The sequence below is a fragment of the Amblyomma americanum genome, chromosome 1 (genome assembly GCF_052857255.1).
Source record: "Amblyomma americanum isolate KBUSLIRL-KWMA chromosome 1, ASM5285725v1, whole genome shotgun sequence".
Taxonomy (NCBI): Eukaryota; Metazoa; Arthropoda; class Arachnida; order Ixodida; family Ixodidae; genus Amblyomma; species Amblyomma americanum.
This window is the reverse complement of record NC_135497.1, coordinates 485794633-485817259: the sequence shown is the minus strand read 5'-3', so window position 1 is coordinate 485817259 and position 22627 is coordinate 485794633. Positions and strand designations below refer to the sequence as shown.

Below are 22627 nucleotides of genomic sequence, written 5' to 3'. Positions count from 1 at the left end.
AGCAACATAAAGATGTCCTTGCATGAGGAGGAATGTAGCCAGAAGCAGCTAAAAAATTTTATACTAAATCTCTAAGGAAGAAAATACTAAAACATCTTACTTGGAGCACATACTGGACCTTTGCCAGCATTTGTTGGCAAAGCTACATTCTTCCATAAACTCAAACTGCTAGAATTTTGCAACAGTGTTGAATTAAAAAAAACGATGGCACAAGTGCTTTGCCTTTTAGGGAGAATACTTTGACGCCTGTTAAATTATAAGAATGAATGGAACGTTAGGCAACTTAAAATGATTATCAGTACTTTTGTGTCCGTCTCATACGTGCTGTTCCAGCACGAAAAGTACCGTTTCTCGTGTTGTTGCTGTAACATTTTTTTGTTTTTGGTCCTTGTACATTCCCCTCAGAGTTGCTTGTGTTGTGTTGTCACGGTAGGTATAAATTAACCTTGTTTCTTTTGCGTTTCATACATAGGCAGCACACTATTTGTAAAACCTTTTTATATATAGGCCTGCAATTCAGTGCAACAAGCTCATGTATTTGTTTTCCCGTCATACAACTGTGCCTACACACGTTTATGAGCGTGCGTTATTTTTGTGTTCATGAAATTCTTTATGCAATGCTCATTTCATGGACTTGAAATGCTCTCAAAAGCACTGGCCGAGTGCTCTCATACAATTGACTGATTTTCAGAGCGTTAAGCCTGTTCTGCTCAAACCAAGTAACTTGGTTCATTGCTGTGAATTAGGCATAAAAAACTGTTGTTTGTGCCACTAAAATGTTTATTTTTTAGTATTTTTTCGTTGCAGCAACACATGAATTAGTAGGTGGGTAAACTATTGTTGTTCTCTAACAATTGTTAGATTTTAGTGCTTGACACGTCTTTACTTATAATGTACTTTGTTGTCTTGGCTATGCACATGAATTTCATTGCTGTGTTTCTGCTGTCTTGTGTATTTGTTGGAAATCTAATATGCTCACAGTGAAATCTTCACCTGAGTAGAATAACTACAGGTACATATTGTATATACCTGCTTCTTCAGGCATGAATCGCAGATATCACACTGCCTGCTGTGGACGCCAAATAAATGTGATGTTGGCACTGTCTTCATTACTTTGAAGAATAAAAGTCCCGTCCAGCTGCAAACTAGCACCTTTTAGTTCTTGTCGAAGCTTTTGTTTTGTAAATGAATAAATGCCAAATAAAGGCTGGTTGATTGCTGTGTATATAACTACCTTATTATTAGCCTGTGTCGTGAGTATCTTTTTGTTATCGTAGGCCTGTGTGGCCTGTATACTGTTCTGGTAAGCAGTTCTGTAATCTTTTTGGAGTATAAACCTGCATACCTTCTGCAGGTCATACTTTTTTGTTTTATGGGAACCCTAAGGGTTAGCTGGTGGGCATGCTTGAGATGGGCCATGAGCTATTGAAATCTGCCTTGAATTGGACATGCTAAGAATGGGTACTCCAGTATTAGCAAGAATGATGTTCAACACTAGGTTAACCATAGAGTTCTGCAGATCAAACAAGTTTTGGTAGATACAAGCATGCATGGTATGTAACTAACATCTGACGTGAGACTGAGTGCAGAGTAACCGTTAAATATAACTTGCATCCACACTGAATTGACCCAGAGTACAACCGGTTTATTTAATGCAGATTACATAGCCGATACCTTATTTCAAATATTATTATTTGCTGTCTGTTGCAGACACTGTCAGGCTGTGTATTCGGAGGAAGAGTTGAAAAAGGCAAAACTAACTTAGGATAAAATGTGTCCTGGTTCAGTATACATGCATGCATACATACACTGGGCATACACATTAGACAAGTCTGCAGGCTGTCTCTACGGTGTCTGCAGACAACCTGCAGACGAAGTCTACGCGAAGGTGTCTGGGGGGTGACTGAAAGGTGACTGAAAGGTCAAACCGATTTAATCGTAATTATAAAATGTTCCATGGTTCAGAATATATATATATAATGGCAGTCTACTTGCCATCCACAAGGTGTCTACAGACAATATGCAGACTAAGTCTACAGGAAGGTTGAGTCTACAGGTAGGTGACAGGGGTGACTCGTGGGTGATGCATGAGTGACTGAAAGGTCAAACCCATTTTTGTAAGGGTTTGGCTATTGTCGCTGGCCACTGCATAATATTTCATTGGATACCAGCATACTGTGACATTCTGGCTCGAGAAAAACAGATGAAGCGGCCTAGAAGGGCCGCCATTATCGGAAATACATTTGGACTTCACGAAATTTGATGCGTTCAAATGGCTAAAAGATTTGCTTGCGGAGAAGCGTATCAGCTCTGAAGCTTCCAACACATGGCTGCCAATTTCTTTGCTCAGTCGGCCCACATCTGCTATCAAGACACCCACCCAGAATTTCTCACCATCTAGAAACACTTAATCACCGACTTCGCCTGAACGATGCATTTACAAATGGCTTATGATAGCGATAGGGTCAAATGAACAGGCCGCCTTGTGACAACTGCGGCGGGATCGAAACTGTGAAACATATCCTGCTTGAGTACCGTGCGTATGCTGACGAGCGTGCGTACTATGAATGGACGCTAACAATGGACAGTGTTTTAGATCCCTTAGCCTGCCTTAGGCAACAGAGACTTGCAATGAAATTCTTGCATGCATATTCTAAGGCCATTGAGCTCCTTGAGAAGCTTTAATTTCACCTTGCATGTTACCCTAAGGCATTCTTCACGCAGAGAACTTTCTTAGCCCATTTTTTTCCCGGAGCCGTTCACTACGGCGTCTCTCATAACCTGAGTCGGTTTGGGGCGTTAAACCCTCATAAACCAAACCAAACCAATTTTTTGCACTACGCACTTCATGACTTCATATGTAGCATCATTACTCGCCGGTGTACCTTAATACGCATATAATGGCCGCAATTTATGTTCCCTCCTCTCTGCTTTTTATTTATTTTATTTTACACTTTCCGCACCGCTCTCCTTCTGCCTTTATCTCGCAAATTCCTTTTCGCTCGTAGAGTTGCATGCCAGCGATTTTTGAACGAAGGCTAAATTCTCTTTTTGTTCATTAAACGGTTTCCCTTTCTCTCAAACAGCACTAGCCTCGACTTATGGTTCTGACCATATAAATTGGTGTTTTGCTTGTATTCATTACCCTTCTCTTCCACCATTGTCTCCCACTATATTCTCTTCTTTCGCCCATGTCCACGTTGCTCAGTGCGCAGTAGCAGGCCAAATATTTACCAATCACACCGACCTCTCTGCTTTTCCTTGCCAACAAGCCTCACGCTGAGGTCACACTGCATACGGGTGCTTCTCTCTTTCGCCATTGAAATGTGTCAGCCGAGGCAGGGATTTGATCAGAAGACGTCGGGCTGAGCCTTCGAACTCTATGACCAGTTAAACACCGTGCGATGGTATATGGTAGAGGAATGAAAGATGCCACTGTGAGCAACGATGAGGATGTCGCTTTCGGAAGCGCAATCTATGCATGTTCCTGTGCGAGTGGCACTGGGGATGGTGGCGTACATGTCGGCGTTCTGTGAGGTACACATGTGTGTTAACTATCAAAGATCCTTCCTTACGTCCTCGCTTTGGGTAAAATCTGGTAACTGCGTCCGAAGTTCTGTCCTTAGGCGTTTTCAGGAATACTGCTTCGGCAGTCTTCTCAATTATAAATGACCTGTAGGCCACCTTTGGGAAATTAAGACTTATGTAATTGGCCTTCTATGCGCTTTGAAACGCACTCGTCATCACGTTCTTTGTGGTGCATTTGTTGGGGACGTCCACAGTGTCGAAACATACCACAGAACACGTAGAAGAGGAAAACCATGATTCATGGTCTCAGGGTCGTGACAGGAAGAAAAGTTTCCAGAGTCGGCAAGACCAATGAGATAATCGTAGACCCGCTTAAAAACGACGCCGAACACCAGTTTGTTTAATGTGTCTTGAGGACGCACTTCTTTATGAGCAAAAAAAGCAGAGTTAACAAGACGGGAGTGAAGGAGACTGAGTCCACCAGACAACGTTTCGGCAAGAAGGCTTATTTTCTTCTTGCCCAGATGAAGACAAGCCAATTACTCACAACGTACAGTCAAACCCGATTATATCAAACTCTGTTAGACCGAATTATGCATCATATCGAAAAATTTCTGAGAACTGTAAAGCTTCAACGGTAATGTATACAAAATTGGAGGGTACAAGTAAGCACCGCCTTGAGGGTACAATCCGATAGCTTTGATGGATTAACGCCCATATATGCGAAACTGGACGCGATAGCTTCGATGTGTAACAGCCATATATGAGGAATTGGTCATTTTCGACTTTACATTCATAGATCCCTGGGAGTCATCATACCACTCTTGGCGCAGTGGTGCAGCGGTTAAGCGATGACCCTGCAATGGCCGGTGCTGCTAGCGGTGGAGCTTGTGCTAGCGATTTTGCTCTTCCTAGGTAACTTCTCCTGACCAATCATTAGATAACTGCCGCCTGCCACGGGGGTCAGTTTTCTCACAATCCACTGGGCAGGATGTGAAGACGTCACAAGGTCACGTGACCTTGGTTCTTTCTCCTTGGATTTTTCGCTCACAACGCCGAGACGACGCCAGCGTCGGATTTTCTCCACAACAGAAGCCTTAACTCTGTCGCATTAAAAATGTACGGTTGCAACGCATAAATATTAGCCGTCAGATCTGACAGACTGATCTTTGAATACCGGTCGGCTCGAAGAAGCTGGCTTTCCTTCAGCACACCTTCGGAGGTGAGCTTTCCCGCAAGTACGGCTCGTGCTACGCACCGCGCGCCGACCAATGATCTCGAGGATCCTTCATGACCTAGGTGCTATCCGCGTAACAGCCAAGCAGAGTAAGCATTTTTGGCACTTGTGTAGTAGGTTCAGCGTTGTAAGGCAGTTTGCAGGTACGGTACGTAGTGCAGCCATCGGCAGTTTCGCTCGGTGCCGCAAAACCTTCCCTTTTAACCGAAATTCGAAATTATCAAGAGTCTAACGAGATGTACAGTCCGAAGCCTTCGCACCGTATAAGAATCAAAGAAGCACGCTCATCACCTTTGTGAAGAACGAACCTGTCGCTTAGGCTGATCAGTCACTAAAAAATGTAGAAAATAAAACGCACGCTCAAGGGAACAGGTTTCAGTAGGAGTCTGACCCAAGCCCCTTCAGGTGCCTCTACGCACTCAGATATCTCTGAATGGTTGCCTATGACATTTCTGGTTAGTACTTCTGCTTAACCAAACCATTGGCTGCCCTGCAGCGGTTCTACATTCATTTCAAAAGTGTTTCTTGCATTTTATCATTGTTTACCTGCTCCCCTATCCACCTTTTGGTACAAAATAAAACCCGCGCCCATCGGGCAGCTCAAGTGCTTTATAAGTATCCCTTGTTATGTGGCCGTGTACATCCTAGCAGCGCAGCTCCGTTCCAAAACAAGGTCCAGCTCACGTGTTGTTCTAACCAAGCGTAGTTTTAAGCAGGAAACGCATTTGAAATGCAATGAAATGAAATGGCGCTTGGTCTCCCCAGACGCAGATACAACTATGCCGATTTATGCGCAGCAGGCTTCTAGATGTTGTCGCTGTCCAAGAGAGGAAGATAAGGAGTGAGAAAGAGACCGAAAGGACACTACAGCTCTTTCTGGCAGGTTTTAACATCCTGGTGACGCATGCTGTCGGCTTGTAGGCGGGTTGTTTCTTCTTTCCGCGAATCCCCATCCCCCATTTTCTGTCCTGAATTATAAGACCGATGCCGAGAGCCGGTTTACATGCCGCTATTTTCTACTTGATGGGAAGCCATAGTGATTGATAAAAGTTTATCCGTTGAACGATGTAGCCCTGCGCATTAGTCTATTGAAGCTATGGCTAGTTTACTTAGCTGTGACCGGCATGTCATTCCAATGGGTGATTTTAAATGCGTTTGTGACCCGATTGATCGCGTCGCTCCTGATGCGCGCACTGGGAGAAGCGGCGATGTTTTGTCGCAAGTTACAGAAGATGCGGGGCTTATCGATGCAAGAGCTTCATGACGTGCTTCTTGATCATTCACACTTATTCAAGGGCACTCTCACGCTCGCCTAGATCGGATTTCTGTATCTTGTGCACTAGTTTCTCCGGGACTTGTACTTGAAACTATGCCGGTTTCGCTTTCTGATCGTTGTATGGTGGTTGCTCGGCTCGGTGGCAAAGACCGTTCACAATTTAGGCCTCAGTGGACGCTTTGAAAGTTGAACTCATCGCTTGCGAATGACCAACAGTTTATTATTCGTGTGCGCTCGCAGCTGCGATCCTGTTTTTCTGGCAGCTTACCTTTTTTTGCCACAAAGAAAATGTTCAAGGCGGATATAGGTGCGACAGCTGTTGAAATCGACTGTTTCAAGATATTTTACAACAAAGCATCAGGAGCAGGCACTTAAAAGAAGCTCGTGCAAAATGCATGAATTGGAATGTGAAGCGCCTAGCTTACATACGGATGAAATTGCTAGTATCAAAATTAAGTTACAAAGGCACGATGCGGACGGCGTAGGGGTGCCCTTAGTCAGATGTCGTACCAGGGGCGCTTTTCATTATGAACTGCGGACACGACAAGCTTTGTTTGATGAGCGCTGTCATGCGATTGCAATGCAGATTCTGGTAACCATGCCTAATGGGACTCTAGGGACAGGTACTAGCGAAGTAATGTCCGTATTCATGAATTACTGTACAGAGGCGTTTAGGGGCACTTCTGGTGCGCAAACCTCGGATGTAATTGCGCGTTTCACATCTCTGATGACGCCTTCGTATTAAAAAACAGCGGTTAAGAACACATGCAGAGGACGAGGCGAGACAAAATGAAGGCGCTGATCAGAGCCGTCAGCACCTTCAGTTTGCCTCGTCTCGTCCTCTGTCTGTGTTTTTAAGCGCTGGTTTTTAATAACATGAATCACCACCAACTCGCCCAATCCTCAGTTCTTCTGATGACGCCTTTATCAGAAGTTGACTGTTGCGTTATTTGTGGCTCTTTTACTCATCAGGAGGTAGAACTAGTAGTCGATTGCTTATCTGTTTCAAAAATGCTTGGTCCTGATGGGATTTCAAGTGAACTATGTAAAGCTTTTAAATCCATTTTAACTCCTATCCTGCTGCAGGTCTTCACAGTGGGTTTTGATGTACAGGCTCTTCCACGGTCTTTTACAGAATCACACATCTCAATTCTAAAGTGTACTGATGAAGAAAAACTGCGCCAGTGGAGGGCTATAGGCTCATCACTTTGGCAAATGTTGATTACAAAATTTTTGCTAAAGATTTGGCAAATCGCCTACCGTTCGCAACGTCGGTTCTCTTGGCCCTCACCAGGCATGCTGTTTGAGAGGCCGCTCAATTCAAAGCAATCTACACTTTGCCTGTAAAATTCTCGAAACTTGCTACTGCTCTCATGATCAGGTTGTTACACTTCAGGTCGATCTTGGGAAGGCGTTTGATCGTGTTGGCCATTCATTCCTGTTTTCCCTTCTAGAGCGTGGAAATGTTGGGTCTATTATACTAAAAGGAGTGCAACTTTACTAAACCAATTGTTCGACATGCTCAATTGCTAATGATAATTTGTCAAATCCTGGGCCAAACCGCTCTTCTATGAGGGAAGGCCGCCCGAGGTCCCCGCTGCTTTTTGCCCTATCTGGAGCCGCTTTGTTTGAGTGTTTTGTGTAACAGTAATATTCATGGTTTTGTCGGTTTTGGGTAATGAAGTCAAAGCGCTCGCATAAGCTGACGATCATGCTTTTTTGTATTGAAAAGTACAGTGCTGACAAAGATGTATCGACAATGGATGAATTTGGAATCGTATCTGGCGCTCAGATGAATCGCTGCAAAAGTCCGGGCCTGTGGTTCGGTTCATAGAGCTCAACATCGCTTCGTTAGGCCGGAATAGAATGGTCGTGTGTGCCCCCTAAATATTTTGGCGTTCCACTTCATGCATTTAAGTCAAGTGCACGTTACTGCAAGGAGCGGGTTGCCGCCGTCAAGCATTATCCTCAGACTTTTGTCCCAGATCGACTTTCAATTTTCGGTCGTGCTTTGGCCTGCAGCACCTTTCTGGCAACAAAAATGTATTACGTACTCCAGGTCTTGCACTTAGCTGTGCATTATATCCAGCGTTTTCATTGAATACTGGCGCCTGTTATTTCGCATCCAATTTTGAGCCAATGCGATGTGATGTTTCCAGGCCTGTTTGTTCAGGAGCATAGGGCTTAATTCATGACGTCCCTCGTAACTTTAGTCGATTTGGAACATTAAACACAAACCGTACCTTTGTGTTATCTGCCGTTTATGCAATGTACCCAAAAACACTGAACACTGTTGTTAACTGCAAGGATGCGATTTTTTTTTCTGAGGGGGGATGTGTGGCAGATGGCGCTAAAGAAAAATTAGTTTCAAATTCCTACAGTGTTTGTAAACTTGCGGCTCCTCAACGTCAATACCAACCATAAGATATGATGTTTCTCATTTGACTTCACAGCCTGTGGAAAACGCGCATGCTGGACCAAAACGCTGAACCTCTTCTTTAAGCCAGAAGCCATTTCAGTCGAATGATGATCCAACTCAGGGATTTTATGGTGAAAGAGGCATTCTACCGCAGTGGTTTCCTCGGTTGATACAGTGTTCCAGACTGAAACGAGACCGAAACGTGGCCTTGTGGTAGAGCATCCGCCTCGCATTCGGGAGCTGCTGGGTTCGATCCCCAGTGCCGCCGGGTGCCCGCCGGTTTTTAATAGGTACAAGATTTCCTTCGACCTGGTGCTCGGCTCTTAAGGGTGAGATGCTTAAGAAATGGGTTTTGACCACAGTTGCACTGACGGATCAGCGATAAGTTCCGCCGTCAACAACGTTTCATCCGCCTCGTGCGGTGGAAGCCCATTTGTGGCCCTTTTTTCTCACGAAGTCGGACAGCCGAAAAGCCGGACTAGCCCAATGCCGCAGTAATACTCTGAATCGCTTCTGACGAAGGACCTTAGTGTTGAACTTGACGCAGGTTAGAGCGTAAGAGCCTTGAGTCGAACTCTTCACTTGGGAGTGAAGCACGAACCACCTTTGCAGGTTGAGTTGTTCGAAACTGGGTTTGCCCCCTAAGGGGCGCAGCGGGGTTGGCGGAGCATCCTCCAAGCACACACCCCTGAAGAATCCGAGCGCCGGGCCGTGGGTGGCTTGTAGCCATTTTTACCGATGGATATCCGGCGGTGGGTTTCGAACCAACCACCTTCCGCAGCCGAATCGGACATCGAGACCACTAGGCCACGGCTGCGTTATTTTTTCTCAAGTTAGTGCAGTTCAGTTACTAGCTGCGTGCTTTTTAGATAATCTGTATATAGCCCCTTCCTGTACATATATATCCTTCTGTAGTGAATATCACATTGTAAAAAATTCAGTGGTGCAGTGCTAAATAAGCGTTATGACTATACACCTCCTTTACTTACTGATTTGGCATGCGAATACGACCTTGTTATTTTCGCTCAAGACAAGGGACATAATATTCATTTTACATACTTTCAGTGCTTCTCTAGCGCTCGGCTTGACAGGACTTGTTTCAGCAGACATGTTAGCCAGCATTTTTGGTTACTGGGTGCGGCCCATTCTCTTCTGTGATTACTGCATGGGGTCTCTTCAGACAGGGAGGCACAGTCGGTGCATACTTTATCCTCGGTGGGAGCTATGCAAGTTAAATAGTAGTCTGCTCCCATATGAAATCTTTCGCCATGCTGTGTCTACTAGCTTGAAGGACAGACGGTCGCGCGGTAATGTCTCAGTTTTGCAAAACTGACACTTATTGAAACAAGAAACAAAAAACTTGGCTATCGAAGCACCAGCAGGAATCGCGTTCTTGTAGAGACATCACCTAAGTGAGCTCGGGCATATTTTAGTCGAGCTACATGAGTTAGAGAGAACTGGGGCAGGTGCCTCTGTAGTTGATATTATTACCTTAAAAGCAGAGCTTCAACAGTTTAAAACCGAAAGATTGAAATCATAGGACCTTGATAAGGTCTAGGTCCCTTAGGTTCCTGGATGAGCAGCCTTCTTGTCGGGCCCCGAGTGATGAAAGACAGACTGCTCTTGCTAAAGAAATATTGGGAATTCAGTATGAAGCTTGCGCATAGAGTGATGCTCCTGGTATTCTTGATATTTCCGTGACTATTATAGGAAGCTGTTTGGGGTTTGTAGGAGCAAAAATGGGAGATGCTTGAAGTCTACTGTCTGACGGAAATCCGTCTGGCCGGGATGGTATATGACGAAAGTAGAAGGCGCCGACCAAAAGAAAGGATGGGATGACGTTCCGGCTCCCCCAAGGGAGCCTTGTTTACTGTGAGGCATAAAGTAGCTTCGTCGTTTATTTAAACACGGCGCATGAGCGAACCCAGGCATCTGGCGTAGATTGGGGCAAGTTTCTGTCATTTCGATTAAGCGTATCCGCTGTCGCCTGAATAATCGGTGATTCCAGATAGAGCCGTGACTTCTTTTCCCTTTCTTTTGCGAACACGTGCCTCTGCTCAGATTATGTTGTGTGCGGCGAACACCGAGTGCTGGGCGAGCGCATTTTGATCTGCTGGCCGGTTTCTGACGTCACTCTGGTGATCACGTATTATTCTCTCAAAGTCACCCGACTCGCCGATATACAAAGACGGGCAGTGCGCACATGGTATCGAATACCCGACACTTGGGAACTTTTCCTTCTTCAGCTTGTCTTTGACGTGCACAAGCTGACTCCTCAGTTTTTGAGGTGGCACATGCGCGGTCTTAACTTCGTAGGTATGCGCGCCAAAGGTTCGCTGATGCCAGGAACATAGGAAATCGCGGTTCGTTTCTGGGTAGCGGGATTAACTTGATGCCTGGGACGTTCCAGTTCGCGCTGTACAGAGTCCATGACGTGTACAGGATAGCCACAGGTGGACAAGTCGCACCGTACGCGCACAACTTCAGCAATCCGGTCTGGAACAGATTTATTTTCGTCGGAGGAGCGATGACACCACAGAACGTTTATGGCAATTACGGTGAACGGACCTAAATTGAAGGCACAGGCCGGTGTGCGTGGGGTTTCTGTAAACGGTGAAATTTAGACGTGAGCACTGTCTGGAAACGAGTATATCTAAAAACGGGAGCCGGCCGTCGATGTCCGCTTCAACGATGAACTGTATGCTAGGCTCCAAAATGTTGAGGTGAATAGTAAAGTCATGTAATGCTTCTTTCTGCAGGATGCAGAAGCAGTCGTCCACGTTCTTCAGGAACACTTTTGTGGCAGGCGTGAACGACGCAAGAGCACGGCCTTCAATTTCTGCCATGGCCAAGTTAGCGACTGTCACGTAAATCGATGCACCCATGGGGGCTCCGTGAACCTGCCTGAACGGTACATCCTCAGAAGTAAATAACGAGTTTGACAGGCAGAATCTTAGAACGCGGGTCAGGTCATGCACATCTATCGGAGTTCTTTCTGGCAGTGATGGGTCTGATTCAAGGGCGGCGGTACATACCTCCACGGCAAGGTCAATCGGCACACTTGTGAAGAGTGACTACGCCGAATGGCACCCTGATTTTTCTGGCATTAACTTGAAGGTTTTGAACCTTTTCGCTGTAGGGCTGGGTGTTGGGTAAGTGTGTAGAGCTCCTGCCGACGAGAGGAGAGATAACTCTGGGCAGAAACTTGGACAGATATTACTGTTATCTTTCCTCTCGTCGGCAGGGCCGTCCGTCTGTCTCTGTGCGTCTCTGTGCGCACTGCCCGTCTATGTATATCGGCGAGTCGGGTGACTTTGAGAGAAGAATACGTGATCACCAGAGCGACGTCAGAAACCGGCCAGCAGATCAAAATGCGCTTGCCGAGCACTCGGCGTCCGCCGCACACAAGATAAACTGGGCAGAGGCACGTGTGATCGCAGAAAAAGGGACAGGAAGTCACGGCTCGAACTGGAATCGCTGAATATTCAGACGACAGCGGATACGCTTAATTGAAATGACGGAAACTTGCCCCCAATTTACGCCATGTGCCTGGGTTTGCTCATGCGCCATGTATAAATAAACGACGAAGCAGCGTTATGCCTCATTGTGAACAAGGCTCCCGTGGGGGAGCTGAAACGTCATCCCATCCTTTCTTTTAGTCGGCGCCTTCTTCTTTCGTCAACAAAGGGAGATCAGATTACAGTTCCTTACTCGAAACCTTTTCACGACTTGATCAGCGGCGTGCTGTAGTAGAGGGACATACACATTGGACGAAATTAAAAATGTCATTTCTTACGTAACGGTTCCGAAATCTTCTAGAAATCTTCTTGTTCTAGAAAACAATTTGCCTTTGCCTTGCGCCTGTTTTGATGGACGTATTTCAGGTTTCTTATGATGTTAGGTTTTTGCTCCCCACTTTCTATTCTGGACATGCTATCATAATTACAAAAAGCGCAGACTCAAATCGGTTGTAAACAGTTGAAGGATATCGCCCAATTTCAGTCTGTAATGTAGAATACAAGGTTTTCGCAAAGACTCTTTGTAATCGTCTGCAGCTTGTTGTCGTTGACGTATGAGGCTCGCATCAGGTATGCGGTATCGGAGGCTGCAGCATCTAAACCAATAATCATATTTTATGTTCGGTATTGGAGACAGTATCAAATGACACCAGCCAAGTAGCTCTTATTCAGATTGACCTTGCAAATGCATTTAATAAAGTTCGTTACGATTTCTCGTGTGCAGTCTGAGAGCATGCAAATATTGGGGATATTTTTTCTCAGGGGCATAAGACCGTGTTTTAAGGAGTAATATACAACGCTAATTGTTAGCCAAGACCGAACCAAATCTATACCACTCAATATATGTGTTCGCCAAGGTTGTACACTATCACCTCAATTGTTTGCCCTATAACCTGAACCCCGTTGCCCCAGCATTGTTAACAGCGCAACTATCCGTGCCTTCTGCCTGGCACAATGTGAAACTATGATTCTAGCCTATGCTGATGATGTCGCACTTTTTTGTTCTGACAAAATAGTCGATTTGAGGCATTACATTTGACTGAACAGTTCGTGAGGTATAAGGTACGGCTCTTAATTTTAGAAACATCCAAAGAATTTTGTCTGGGTCATTGGGGTGCGAGGCCAAGTTATTTAGATGGCATATATAAGCTGGGACTGCAGCGCCCTTCAGTACCCAAGGGCTCTTCTGCACCAAATTCGCAAAAGTGGAGCCTGTCGGGATCCACAGATAATATCCATGAGGCGACAAAGCCAAGGCTTGGATGGGTAGGGAACTGTCCGTGTTTGCTCGGGGTCAAATCTTCAACTATTCTTGTTTATAGAACCTGGCTTTGTACTGCAGGTTCTCCACTGTGCGAGAAAGAATGTGCAGGTGATGCACAGAATATTCGCTACCTTCGTATGGCGCTCCGAATCGGAACCCATGCGTCGTAACAACCTATTTCTTTGTCTACAGTCTGGTGAAATAGGCCTTGTTTCCTTATTCATGCGTCCAATTGTTTCGCTTTTTTTTTGTTTTGGAAATCGGCAAAACACCCTTTTTTACTAGCTGTATTTATTAGGCGTCTTAGTGCGCATTTGCCTTTCCTATTCCCACCGAAAAGGCACACTCGTGAGTTGTCTTTATGAAGATTCCTTCAGGAAGTTGCGGACACCTTCAATGTCTTCACTGTGCGCTTTTCTTTAGACTACCTGTACAGCCTATCCAGAGGGCAGATGACTCAGGTGCTTACAGAGTATTTATTTCCTGTAACATTGTATCGGCATCCTTTTATGGAGTTTCTTGATACCATTGTTTTAAAACACGTTACGCGATTGTGCATTTTTTCTGCTGCAAAAACGCTCTTCTTTCTACTGGACCAAACGACGCTGCCTGTCAAAGCATGGCTTCATGCCAAGGAGTTGTTCGTGCCATGGGCGGTGAATTTCCGTCTGTGCAGTACACCAGAAAGTATTGACCATTGTTTTATTCTGAGCAATGTTGCTGTGTTCTTCTTGCACATATTATAGCGAACACTTAAAAAGGACATTCAAATCACACAGTTAATTATCTGTTTCTTGCCTTTGGAGAAAAACTGCTTTGCCATGTGATCCATTTATGTGGCTGGGACTATGCAATCTCTTGAAGAACCGCATGAAAGACCACCACGACGAATCGCTGCAGTCAATGACATATTTGTTCTGTTGGCAGTGTGCTTTGGTGCGGGGAGTATATGCTGTACTGATAGAGCCGCCTAGCTGGCTCCGCTATCTAGATGCATGTGTGTGCCTCCCACACTTTTGATGTTTCGGAAGGTGGGGACGTGCAGGGGTATGGTGGGATCGTGTTACACAGCCTGGTGTCTAGTGGCATGAGCATACTCCAATTTTCCTTTTCGACAAGACTTCTATGCGATACAAAATAAAATCACTGGTACAGAGTTAGGTGCCGGACTACCCACTCAAAAGACGGTGGTCAGATTGCGCTTGATCCCTTTTATTATTTCCATCAGAAATTCATCTCTGCTTCAGTCTCCTCTCGACCAATCAAGTTTTTCCGGATTTCTACCGCACGGGAATTTTCGACGCTACCGCGTTGAAAGACCAGATAATATTTGTATTTAGCCGAGCGAATTCACCTGTTGCCTGACGTGTTCAGGAACTACACGCAATTCATTTTGTCATAGAACCGTTAAGAATGGGCGCATTTATATATGCTGTTATCTCTTTTTCTGATAAAATCTGTCATACTTTACCTGTAGTTGGCCCTGCTTAACCGGTAGCTCTGTAACTGTACCGTTCAGAAAACGAAATCATGTGGCCACGCTCATCGCGGAGCCGGGTGCCATGAATATTATTGCGCCATAGGAGCGCATACTCACGTGGCAATTTTATATTTAAAACTTCAGGCTCATAAAAACAAACCACACTAAAGTTGCAAAGAACCCTACAAAAATTCGCATTTCTGCAACTGTTATAGAGAAAACTTTCCGTTTAAGTTTACAAAACAAAGGAAGGGCACTTTTTCGGCGATAGGTAGAAAATCAGGCGCATTTAGAAAAAAATGTGCTGGCCAGGCAAGCATGACTGCTTTCCAACCCAAGTAGTTAATATTTCACGAAGAACGTTGCCTATGTGTAAGCTTGGCCCTACTTGGCTGCAAAAACCCTGTATACCTACACATGCTGTACGTTAGGACGAGAAGTTGACGTCAATACAATATCCACGGAAACTACATGGTCTCCAAGGTGTCTTTCTGATTTCAAAAGAGAGCCAGGATGGTAGCATAATTTGAGCTACGCACTAAATACAGCGCGAAAGACGAGCGGTGAATGAACGTCTTCGGCAGAACGAACCACGGCGCTGTACATTTCAGGCAATATCATCAGAATCAGCCTGACTACGCCTACTGTAGGGCAAAAGCCTCTGCCATACCTTTCTCATTAACCGTATCCTGTGCCAGCTACGGCCACCCATTCGTCCAAAACTTAATAATCTCCTCCGCCCATCTAACTTTCCGCCGCCTCCTGCTGCGCTTGTCATATCTTGGAATCCAGTACGTTTCCCTTAATGACCATCGGTTGCCTCGCTTTCACATCGCATGCCGTGCCAAAGCCTATTTATTCCTGTTGATTTGGACTAATTTTTCATTAACTCGCGTCGGTTGTCTGACCCACTATGCCGGCTTCCGGTCTCTTAACGTTACATGTATAATTACCCTTTCCATAGCTCGCCACGTTGTCCTTAAGTTGAACTCTTTTCTTCAGCTTCCAGATCATATAGGAAACAAGATATCGAACTTTTTTGTGCAACTATAGCCCTGCTTAACTCGCGTTTTCTTTTTGTTCCTCTTCAACGCGTAGAGCCATACCGCCTTACAGTTTTATTCGCGACTTCATAAATTGCACTTTTTTCCTCAGTCGTCCTGGTATCAATCCCACGTCTATTTTTTTGTGCCACACGTCCCTCTTTTAAGCAAAGATCTTAAGAATTTACAATTTGCTGCGTAATTTTCTGAATTTACTCTGTTGTACAAATACGGCGCACGCCTCAAGAGGACCGTAACAACATGCCAAAGAATAAGAAGGGAGCCCAGAAACAAGCACGACCAGAGAATCTGCCCGCAGGAATCGGTATGTATAATTTCCACAGTCACTATGGCAGGAATTAAAATCTCCTATTAAAATTTCCTTCTTTATGCCACTTCACATTATCCAATCCTCGCATGTGCGCATCTGCCATGTTTTAAGAGGAAGAAGAAGAAGAAAAAGAAGAAAGCTTGTGGGTGCCAAATTACTTGAGGAGAAGAAGAAGAAGTAAGTCAACAAAGCACTCTTGAATCATTCCCTTCGGATTTTTGTTTCATGCGCTGTGAGAGAATTCCGTTCGTTCTGGGTATCTGGTCATTCTGGTGTCTGTTTGAACGAGGTGGTTAATTTTTGGCCACCGTCGGCTTTCAGTGCCCTGCAATATATCCCGTCCCTCAGTTCATTCTGTTGGAGTTTTTTTCGTTTACAGCGGTTCCAGCATATCTCAGCCAGCTTCCGTGATTTCTTGCTCAATACGGCGGATTTTCAGCACTTAGCGTAGTCATGGAATGTCTGCTCATGTAAATCAACATTGTGTGAGCTGACAATTACAGTTTTACGGTGCAGAGTCCCGCGCTTAAATTGATATTCATGCAGATGTGGGTTCACTACGAGAAACATTTCTGACACGTGAGGAGAGGTTCATTCCATAGAACATTTTCGCATCTCTTTCCGGCGGTTCGCACTTCAGAGAGAGACTTATCTGGAGGCCCCTCTCGCGGCGTTGGGGCTCCCTGTCTCAACCCCACTTTTTCCGTTCGGTGCGAGGGCCACAGGATTCACGCTAAAAAGGGTTTGTAAATACATTCGTGACTAGACTATTTCGGCTAGAAGATCCCTAGGAAACGGTTCAAAATTTTTTCACGTGTCTGAAAATTGTGTAATTGTTTTTCTCTATCCTCAAAATTGATTTGTTTTGTTTTTTCGTTATTTTTATTCAATTATTATTTTCTAGCTTTAGGTTATTTCACTATTCTACATTCTGCCTCATCGTTCCTTTTTCCTCGCAATCACCTGTGTGTTTTTATTTGGCATTCAGCAGCAACCCTTTGCCAATCCAATCGTGTGTGTATGTGCCATGTGTACGAGGTCAACAACAATAGGAACACAGTACTTCGAGCATAACGGCTGCAATAATTACTGCACAAGGACATTTTCTTTAGGCATGCTTTGACACTATACGCAGCGCTGCACGTAACCATACAAAGAAAGTGGTACGTCCATACTTGTGCCCCTAAACGAAAGACGCTCTCTATGCGCAATAAGTGACGGCTGTTGCTTATCTGATGCTCGTATTTCCAAATGGTTCAGGCACCATTCTCATCCTTATGCTTTTCCCTCTCTTCCATGCACAACAAGGTGGCTCCTGCGCCCATTGCGTTCTCTGCTTCCCTTTCGTCGCACAATGAACACAGAGAGCCCGGCACTCTCCAGCCGCATGGAAGAAGAGCCGCCTGAACTCCCTGTCGTCCCTAGTCCCAGAAGGGAACGCGCCTTGGACGTGAGTATAACCCATTCGAAGACCTGTGTAATGTCACTACGCGTGTTCTCTTAATCACGTTGCGCCTTAAATGTTTACTTGTTAATGCAAAATATTTAGGTTTTTCTTCACATCATTCCCCCAGCAACCTCTACGCGAGCGATTCCTTGATTAAATTGTTCCTCGACTTTTAACGCTTTTGCTCTAAGCACCTGCTGAAATAGGAAAATCACGGATAAGATACACCTGACACTCTATGAATCATAATGTAAAAATGGAATAACATCCCGGCAGCCAATCCGCTTCATAGCAACTTATACTAGCTGGGTCCCTCTTGTTTACAGTCAGCAGGACTAAAATCTTCGTGGTCTTTTGAAAAGACACCTAGCTATGGCACTTTCAGAATAAGATCAAACGTTAACAACGTGTTAAAAATGTCAGATAGGCCAGGCTTTGTGCCTGAAACATTATTTTTACGCAAGAAATTGGTCTTCCACTGTGTAAAACTTTCATCTAGTGACGAAAAGCCGCGCATTCAAGAGCCCTGTGTTGAATTTAATGCTCATTAATCTGTCTATACATTATGAATATCCCAACCAGGTAGCTTCCCTCGCGGCACTCGGCTCCAACATGATGCAAAGTGGCACATAATCTTTCTTCAGTCTCAGGAAAGAGAGAAAGTACTGATGGAACAAGACTTACTCTTGCAGTTCTCACTCCTGTATGCCCAAACATAACAGCGTTAATGGGGTCTCAGGCATCGTAATGAAGCCTCATGATCTGTCTTCTACTTGCCAGGTTTCCTTGATTTTCAAGCACTGTGGAAAATTTCTTCCAGTATCAAGTCACCAGTGCAGGCTGTTGAGCGCGCGGTGCCATGACGGATTCCGTTGTTTTCCAGCTCTGCTTTTACCAGCCGTAGTCCCGGGTGCCGTTGTGCTTAGGGTATTTTTTGCCGTATTGCCCTCCGAACATCGCATTAATCGCAATCCTTCTGTTGACGTCATGCCTGTTAAGGCTCTGATGTGGCGGCGATCCATCATCATCATCATCATCATCATCAGCCTTACTACACCCACTGCAGGGCAAAGGCCTCTCCCATGTCTCTCCAATTAACCCTATCCTTTGCCAGCTGCATCCACCCTTTGCCTGCAAACTTCTTAATCTCATCCGCCCACCTAACCTTCTGCCGCCCCCTGCTACGCTTAATTTCTCTTGGAACCCACTCCGTTACCCTTAAGGACCAGCGGTTATCTTGCCTTCGCATTACATGCCCTGCCCAAGCCCATTTCTTTCTCTTGATTTCGACTAGGATGTCATTAACCCGTGTTTGTTCCCTCACCCACTCTGCCCGCTTCCGATCTCTTAACGTTACACCTATCATTTTTCTTTCCATGGCTCGCTGAGTTGTCCTTAACCTAAGCTTAATTCTTTTCGTTAGCCTCCAAGTTTCTGCCCCGTAGGTGAGTACCGGTAAGATTATGTTGTTGTACACTTTACTCTTGAGGGAAATTGGTAAACTGCCACTCATGATCTGCGAGAATTTGCCATACGCGCTCCAGCCCATTCTTATCCTTCTAGTTATCTCCCTCTCATGATCTGGATCAGCTGTCACTACCTGCCCTAAGTAGACGTATTCCGGCACAATTTCTAGGCTGTCGCTGCCAATTGTGAACTGTTGTTCCCTTGCTAGGCTGTTGAACATTACCTTGGTTTTCTGCATGTTAATTTTTAGACCCATCGATCTGCTCTGCCTGTCTAACTCGTTGATCATGATTTGCAGTTCACCTCCTGAGTGACTCAGCAAGGAAATGTCATCAGCAAATCGCAGATTATTTAGGTATTCTCCATTTATTCATATTCCCAACTGTTCCCAATTCAGGCTTCGAAATACCTCCTGCAAACATGCGGTGAACAGCATTGGCGAGATCGTGTCTCCTTGCCTGACGCCCTTCCTTATTGGAATTTTATTGCTGACTTTATGGAGGACTATAGTAGCTGTGCAGTTGCTATATATATCTTCCAGTATTTTGACATAAGGCTCTTCTACCCCCTGATTACGCAATGCCTGTATGACTGCTGAGGTTTCCACTGAGTCGAATGCTTTCTCGTAATCAATGAAAGCTATATATAGAGGTTGGTGATATTCTGCGCATTTCTCTATCACCTGATTGATAGCGTGAATATGATCTATTGTGGAATATCCTTTACGAAAGCCTGCCTGATCATTTGGTTGATTAAAGTCTAACGTTGCCCTGACTCTATTAGCGACTACCTTAGTAAATACTTTGTAGGCAACGGATAGTAAGCTGATCGGCCTGTAATTTTTCAAGTCCTTGGCGTCTCCCTTCTTATGAATTAAGATAATGTTTGCATTCTTCCAAGCTTCTGGTACAGTCGAGGTTAAAAGGCATTGCGTATACAGGGTGGCTAGTTTTTCTAGCACGATGTCCCCTCCATCCTTCAACAGATCTGCTGTTACCTGATCCTCCCCAGCTGCTTTTCCCCGTTTCATTGCTTCTAAGGCTTTCTTTACTTCATCTTTCGTTACTGGCGGGATGACGCATTTCTGTGCACTGCTGTCTTTCTCATTAGTGCTCTGATTACATTGGCTACTGTACAGGTCTGTGTAGAACTCTTCGGCTACGTTAACTATCTTATCCATATTGCTAATGACATTGCCCTGCTTGTCTCTTAATGCATACATCTGGTTTTTACCTATGCCTAGTTTCCTCTTCACTGTTTTTAGGCTACCTCCGTTCTTTATAGCATGCTCGATTCTCTCCATATTAAACTTCCTTATGTCGGCTACCTTGCGCTTATTTATTAACTTTGATAGCTCCGTTAGTTCTATTCTATCGGTAGTGTTAGATGCCTTCATGTTTTGGCGCTTCTTAATCAGATCTTTTGTAACCTGAGATAGCTTCCCGGTATCTTTTCGAACTGTCCTACCGCCTACTTCTACTGCGCACTCCGTAATTATTGATGTCAGGTTATCGTGCATTGAATGAACATCAAGATCATCTTCCTCAGTTAAAGCCGAATATCTGTTTTGCAGCGCTATCCTAAACTCCTGTGCTTTCCCTCTTACGGCTAACTCGTTAATGGTCTTTTTTCGCTAGCTTCTTCCGTTCCCTCTTCAAGTCTAAGCTAATTCTAGACCTTACCATTCTATGGTCGCTGCAACGCACCCTTCCGAGGACGGCCACATCCTGAATGATGCCAGGTTTAGCGCATAGTATGAAGTCGATTTCATTTTTAATCTCAGCATTGGGGCTCTTCCAGGTCCACTTCCTGTTTTCTCGTTTGCGGAAGAAGGTATTCATGATCCGTAAATTATTTCTATCCGCGAATTCGACTAATAACTCTCTCTGCTATTTCTAGAGCCTATCCCATAGTCACCTACCGCGTGGTCGTCAGCCTGCTTCTTGCCCACCTTCGCATTGAAGTCGCCCATCAGTACAGTGTACTGCGATTTTGCTTTATTCATTGCTGATTCTACGTCCTCATAGAAGCTTTCAACGGTCTGGTCATCATGGCTGGATGTGGGTGCGTAGGCCTGCACCACTTTCAGCTTGTACCTCCTATTCAGCCTAATTACTATAGCTGCTACCCTCTCGTTAATACTGTAGAACTCCTCTACGTTGCCAGCTATATCCTTATTAATGAGGAAACCCACACCTAGTTCTCGTCTATCCTCTAACCCGCGATAGCACAGTATGTGTCCGTCCTTTAGTACTGTATACGCCTCACCTGTCCTCCTAACTTCGCTAAGCCCTATCACATCCCATTTAATTCCCGCTAGTTCCTCAAACAGCACTGCTAGGCTAGCCTCACTAGCTAAAGTTCTAGCGTTAAACGTTGCCAGGTTCAGATTCCAATGGCGGCCTGTCCGGAGCCAGAGATTCTTAGCACCCTCCGCTGCGTCACAGGTCTGACCGCCGCCGTGGTCAGTTGCTCTGCAGCCGCTGGGGACTGAGGGCCGAGGGTTAATTGGTTTGATCATAGAAGGGTGTGGCCAAGTACTACACCAGGGTGGCCAAATCCTGCTCTGGTGAGAGAGTGCGTTGTCGGTTCTGGTCACCGAGATAAGGCCGCACTCCAGGCCTGGTTATGCAATTCCATCGACACGCGGATTTTTTTTTTTGTTTAAACCCGGTGGAGAGTTGCGCGGCACCAGGATTTGAACCCCGGTCCTCTTGCACGCGAGGCGGATGTTCTACCTCTACGCCATCGCTTAATACGATCCATAGAGCCGCGATAAACAGCAAACGCAAAAATTCTAGGGGAAAGTCAGATCCGCCTCAAGGCTTTGACGCGACAGCGTTAATGAGTTATTGCCCATATATGCGGAATCGGTCACTCTCAGTTTTACGTTGATTGGCCCCTTAGAGTCCTCACACCATTCGGTGGGCAATGGTTCAGCGGTCAAGGGGTGCGCCCTGCGATGGCTGGTGTTGCAACGACGGGGCTTGTGCGGCCCAAGTTGCTCTACCCGAGCAACCTCTCGCGATCAATCATCAATTTTACTGCCACCTGCCATGGTGGTTAGTTTTTTTCACAATCCGATGGGCAGGTTGCGATGACTTCACAAGGTCACGTGACCTAGGTGGCCTACCTAGGCTGCTTCTCCGGGCGGTGGCCACCTGGGCCAACCTACGGCGACCTATTTTTCGCTAAAAACGTCGACGAGACCGGATTTTCTGTTTAACCCGTCAAAACACACTACAGGATTGTAAGACAGAAAATTTCTGTAGTCTTGTCATATTTTGGCATTGTCTTGTGCAGTCTGTCTTGTCTTTTGTAGTCTATATTCTGTAGTCTGTCCTGTCTTGTGTAGTTTGTCTTTTCTTCTGTAGTGTGTCTTGTGTAGTGCCGGTGCGCTGTGTCGCTGTCTTTACTGTGTCACTTTTCAATTGACACAGGCTTTGTATTTTGGAGTAGGCAATGCACAAAATGCACAGCTTGTTAATAATCTCCTACCAATTAACACAGGTTTCGTGCATTCGAGAATAATTCATGCATAAAACCAATAGAATTGAGCCGCCGCAGTGGCTCAGTGGATATGGCGCTCGGCTGCTGACCTGAAAGATGCGGGTTAG

At 45.3% G+C, this 22627-nt stretch overlaps 1 protein-coding gene across 1 annotated transcript in view; it reads left to right on the top strand.

Annotated features, from left to right (window-relative positions):
* The first annotated feature begins 17410 nt into the window (after positions 1-17410).
* Positions 17411-22627, top strand: part of LOC144105104 (uncharacterized) — a 43357-nt gene continuing 38140 nt past the window's right edge. The window contains exon 1 of the mRNA XM_077638291.1: positions 17411-17546. Coding sequence (XP_077494417.1) covers positions 17451-17546 — 96 coding nt within the window. The 5' untranslated portion in view covers positions 17411-17450. The remainder of the gene's footprint in view (positions 17547-22627) is intronic.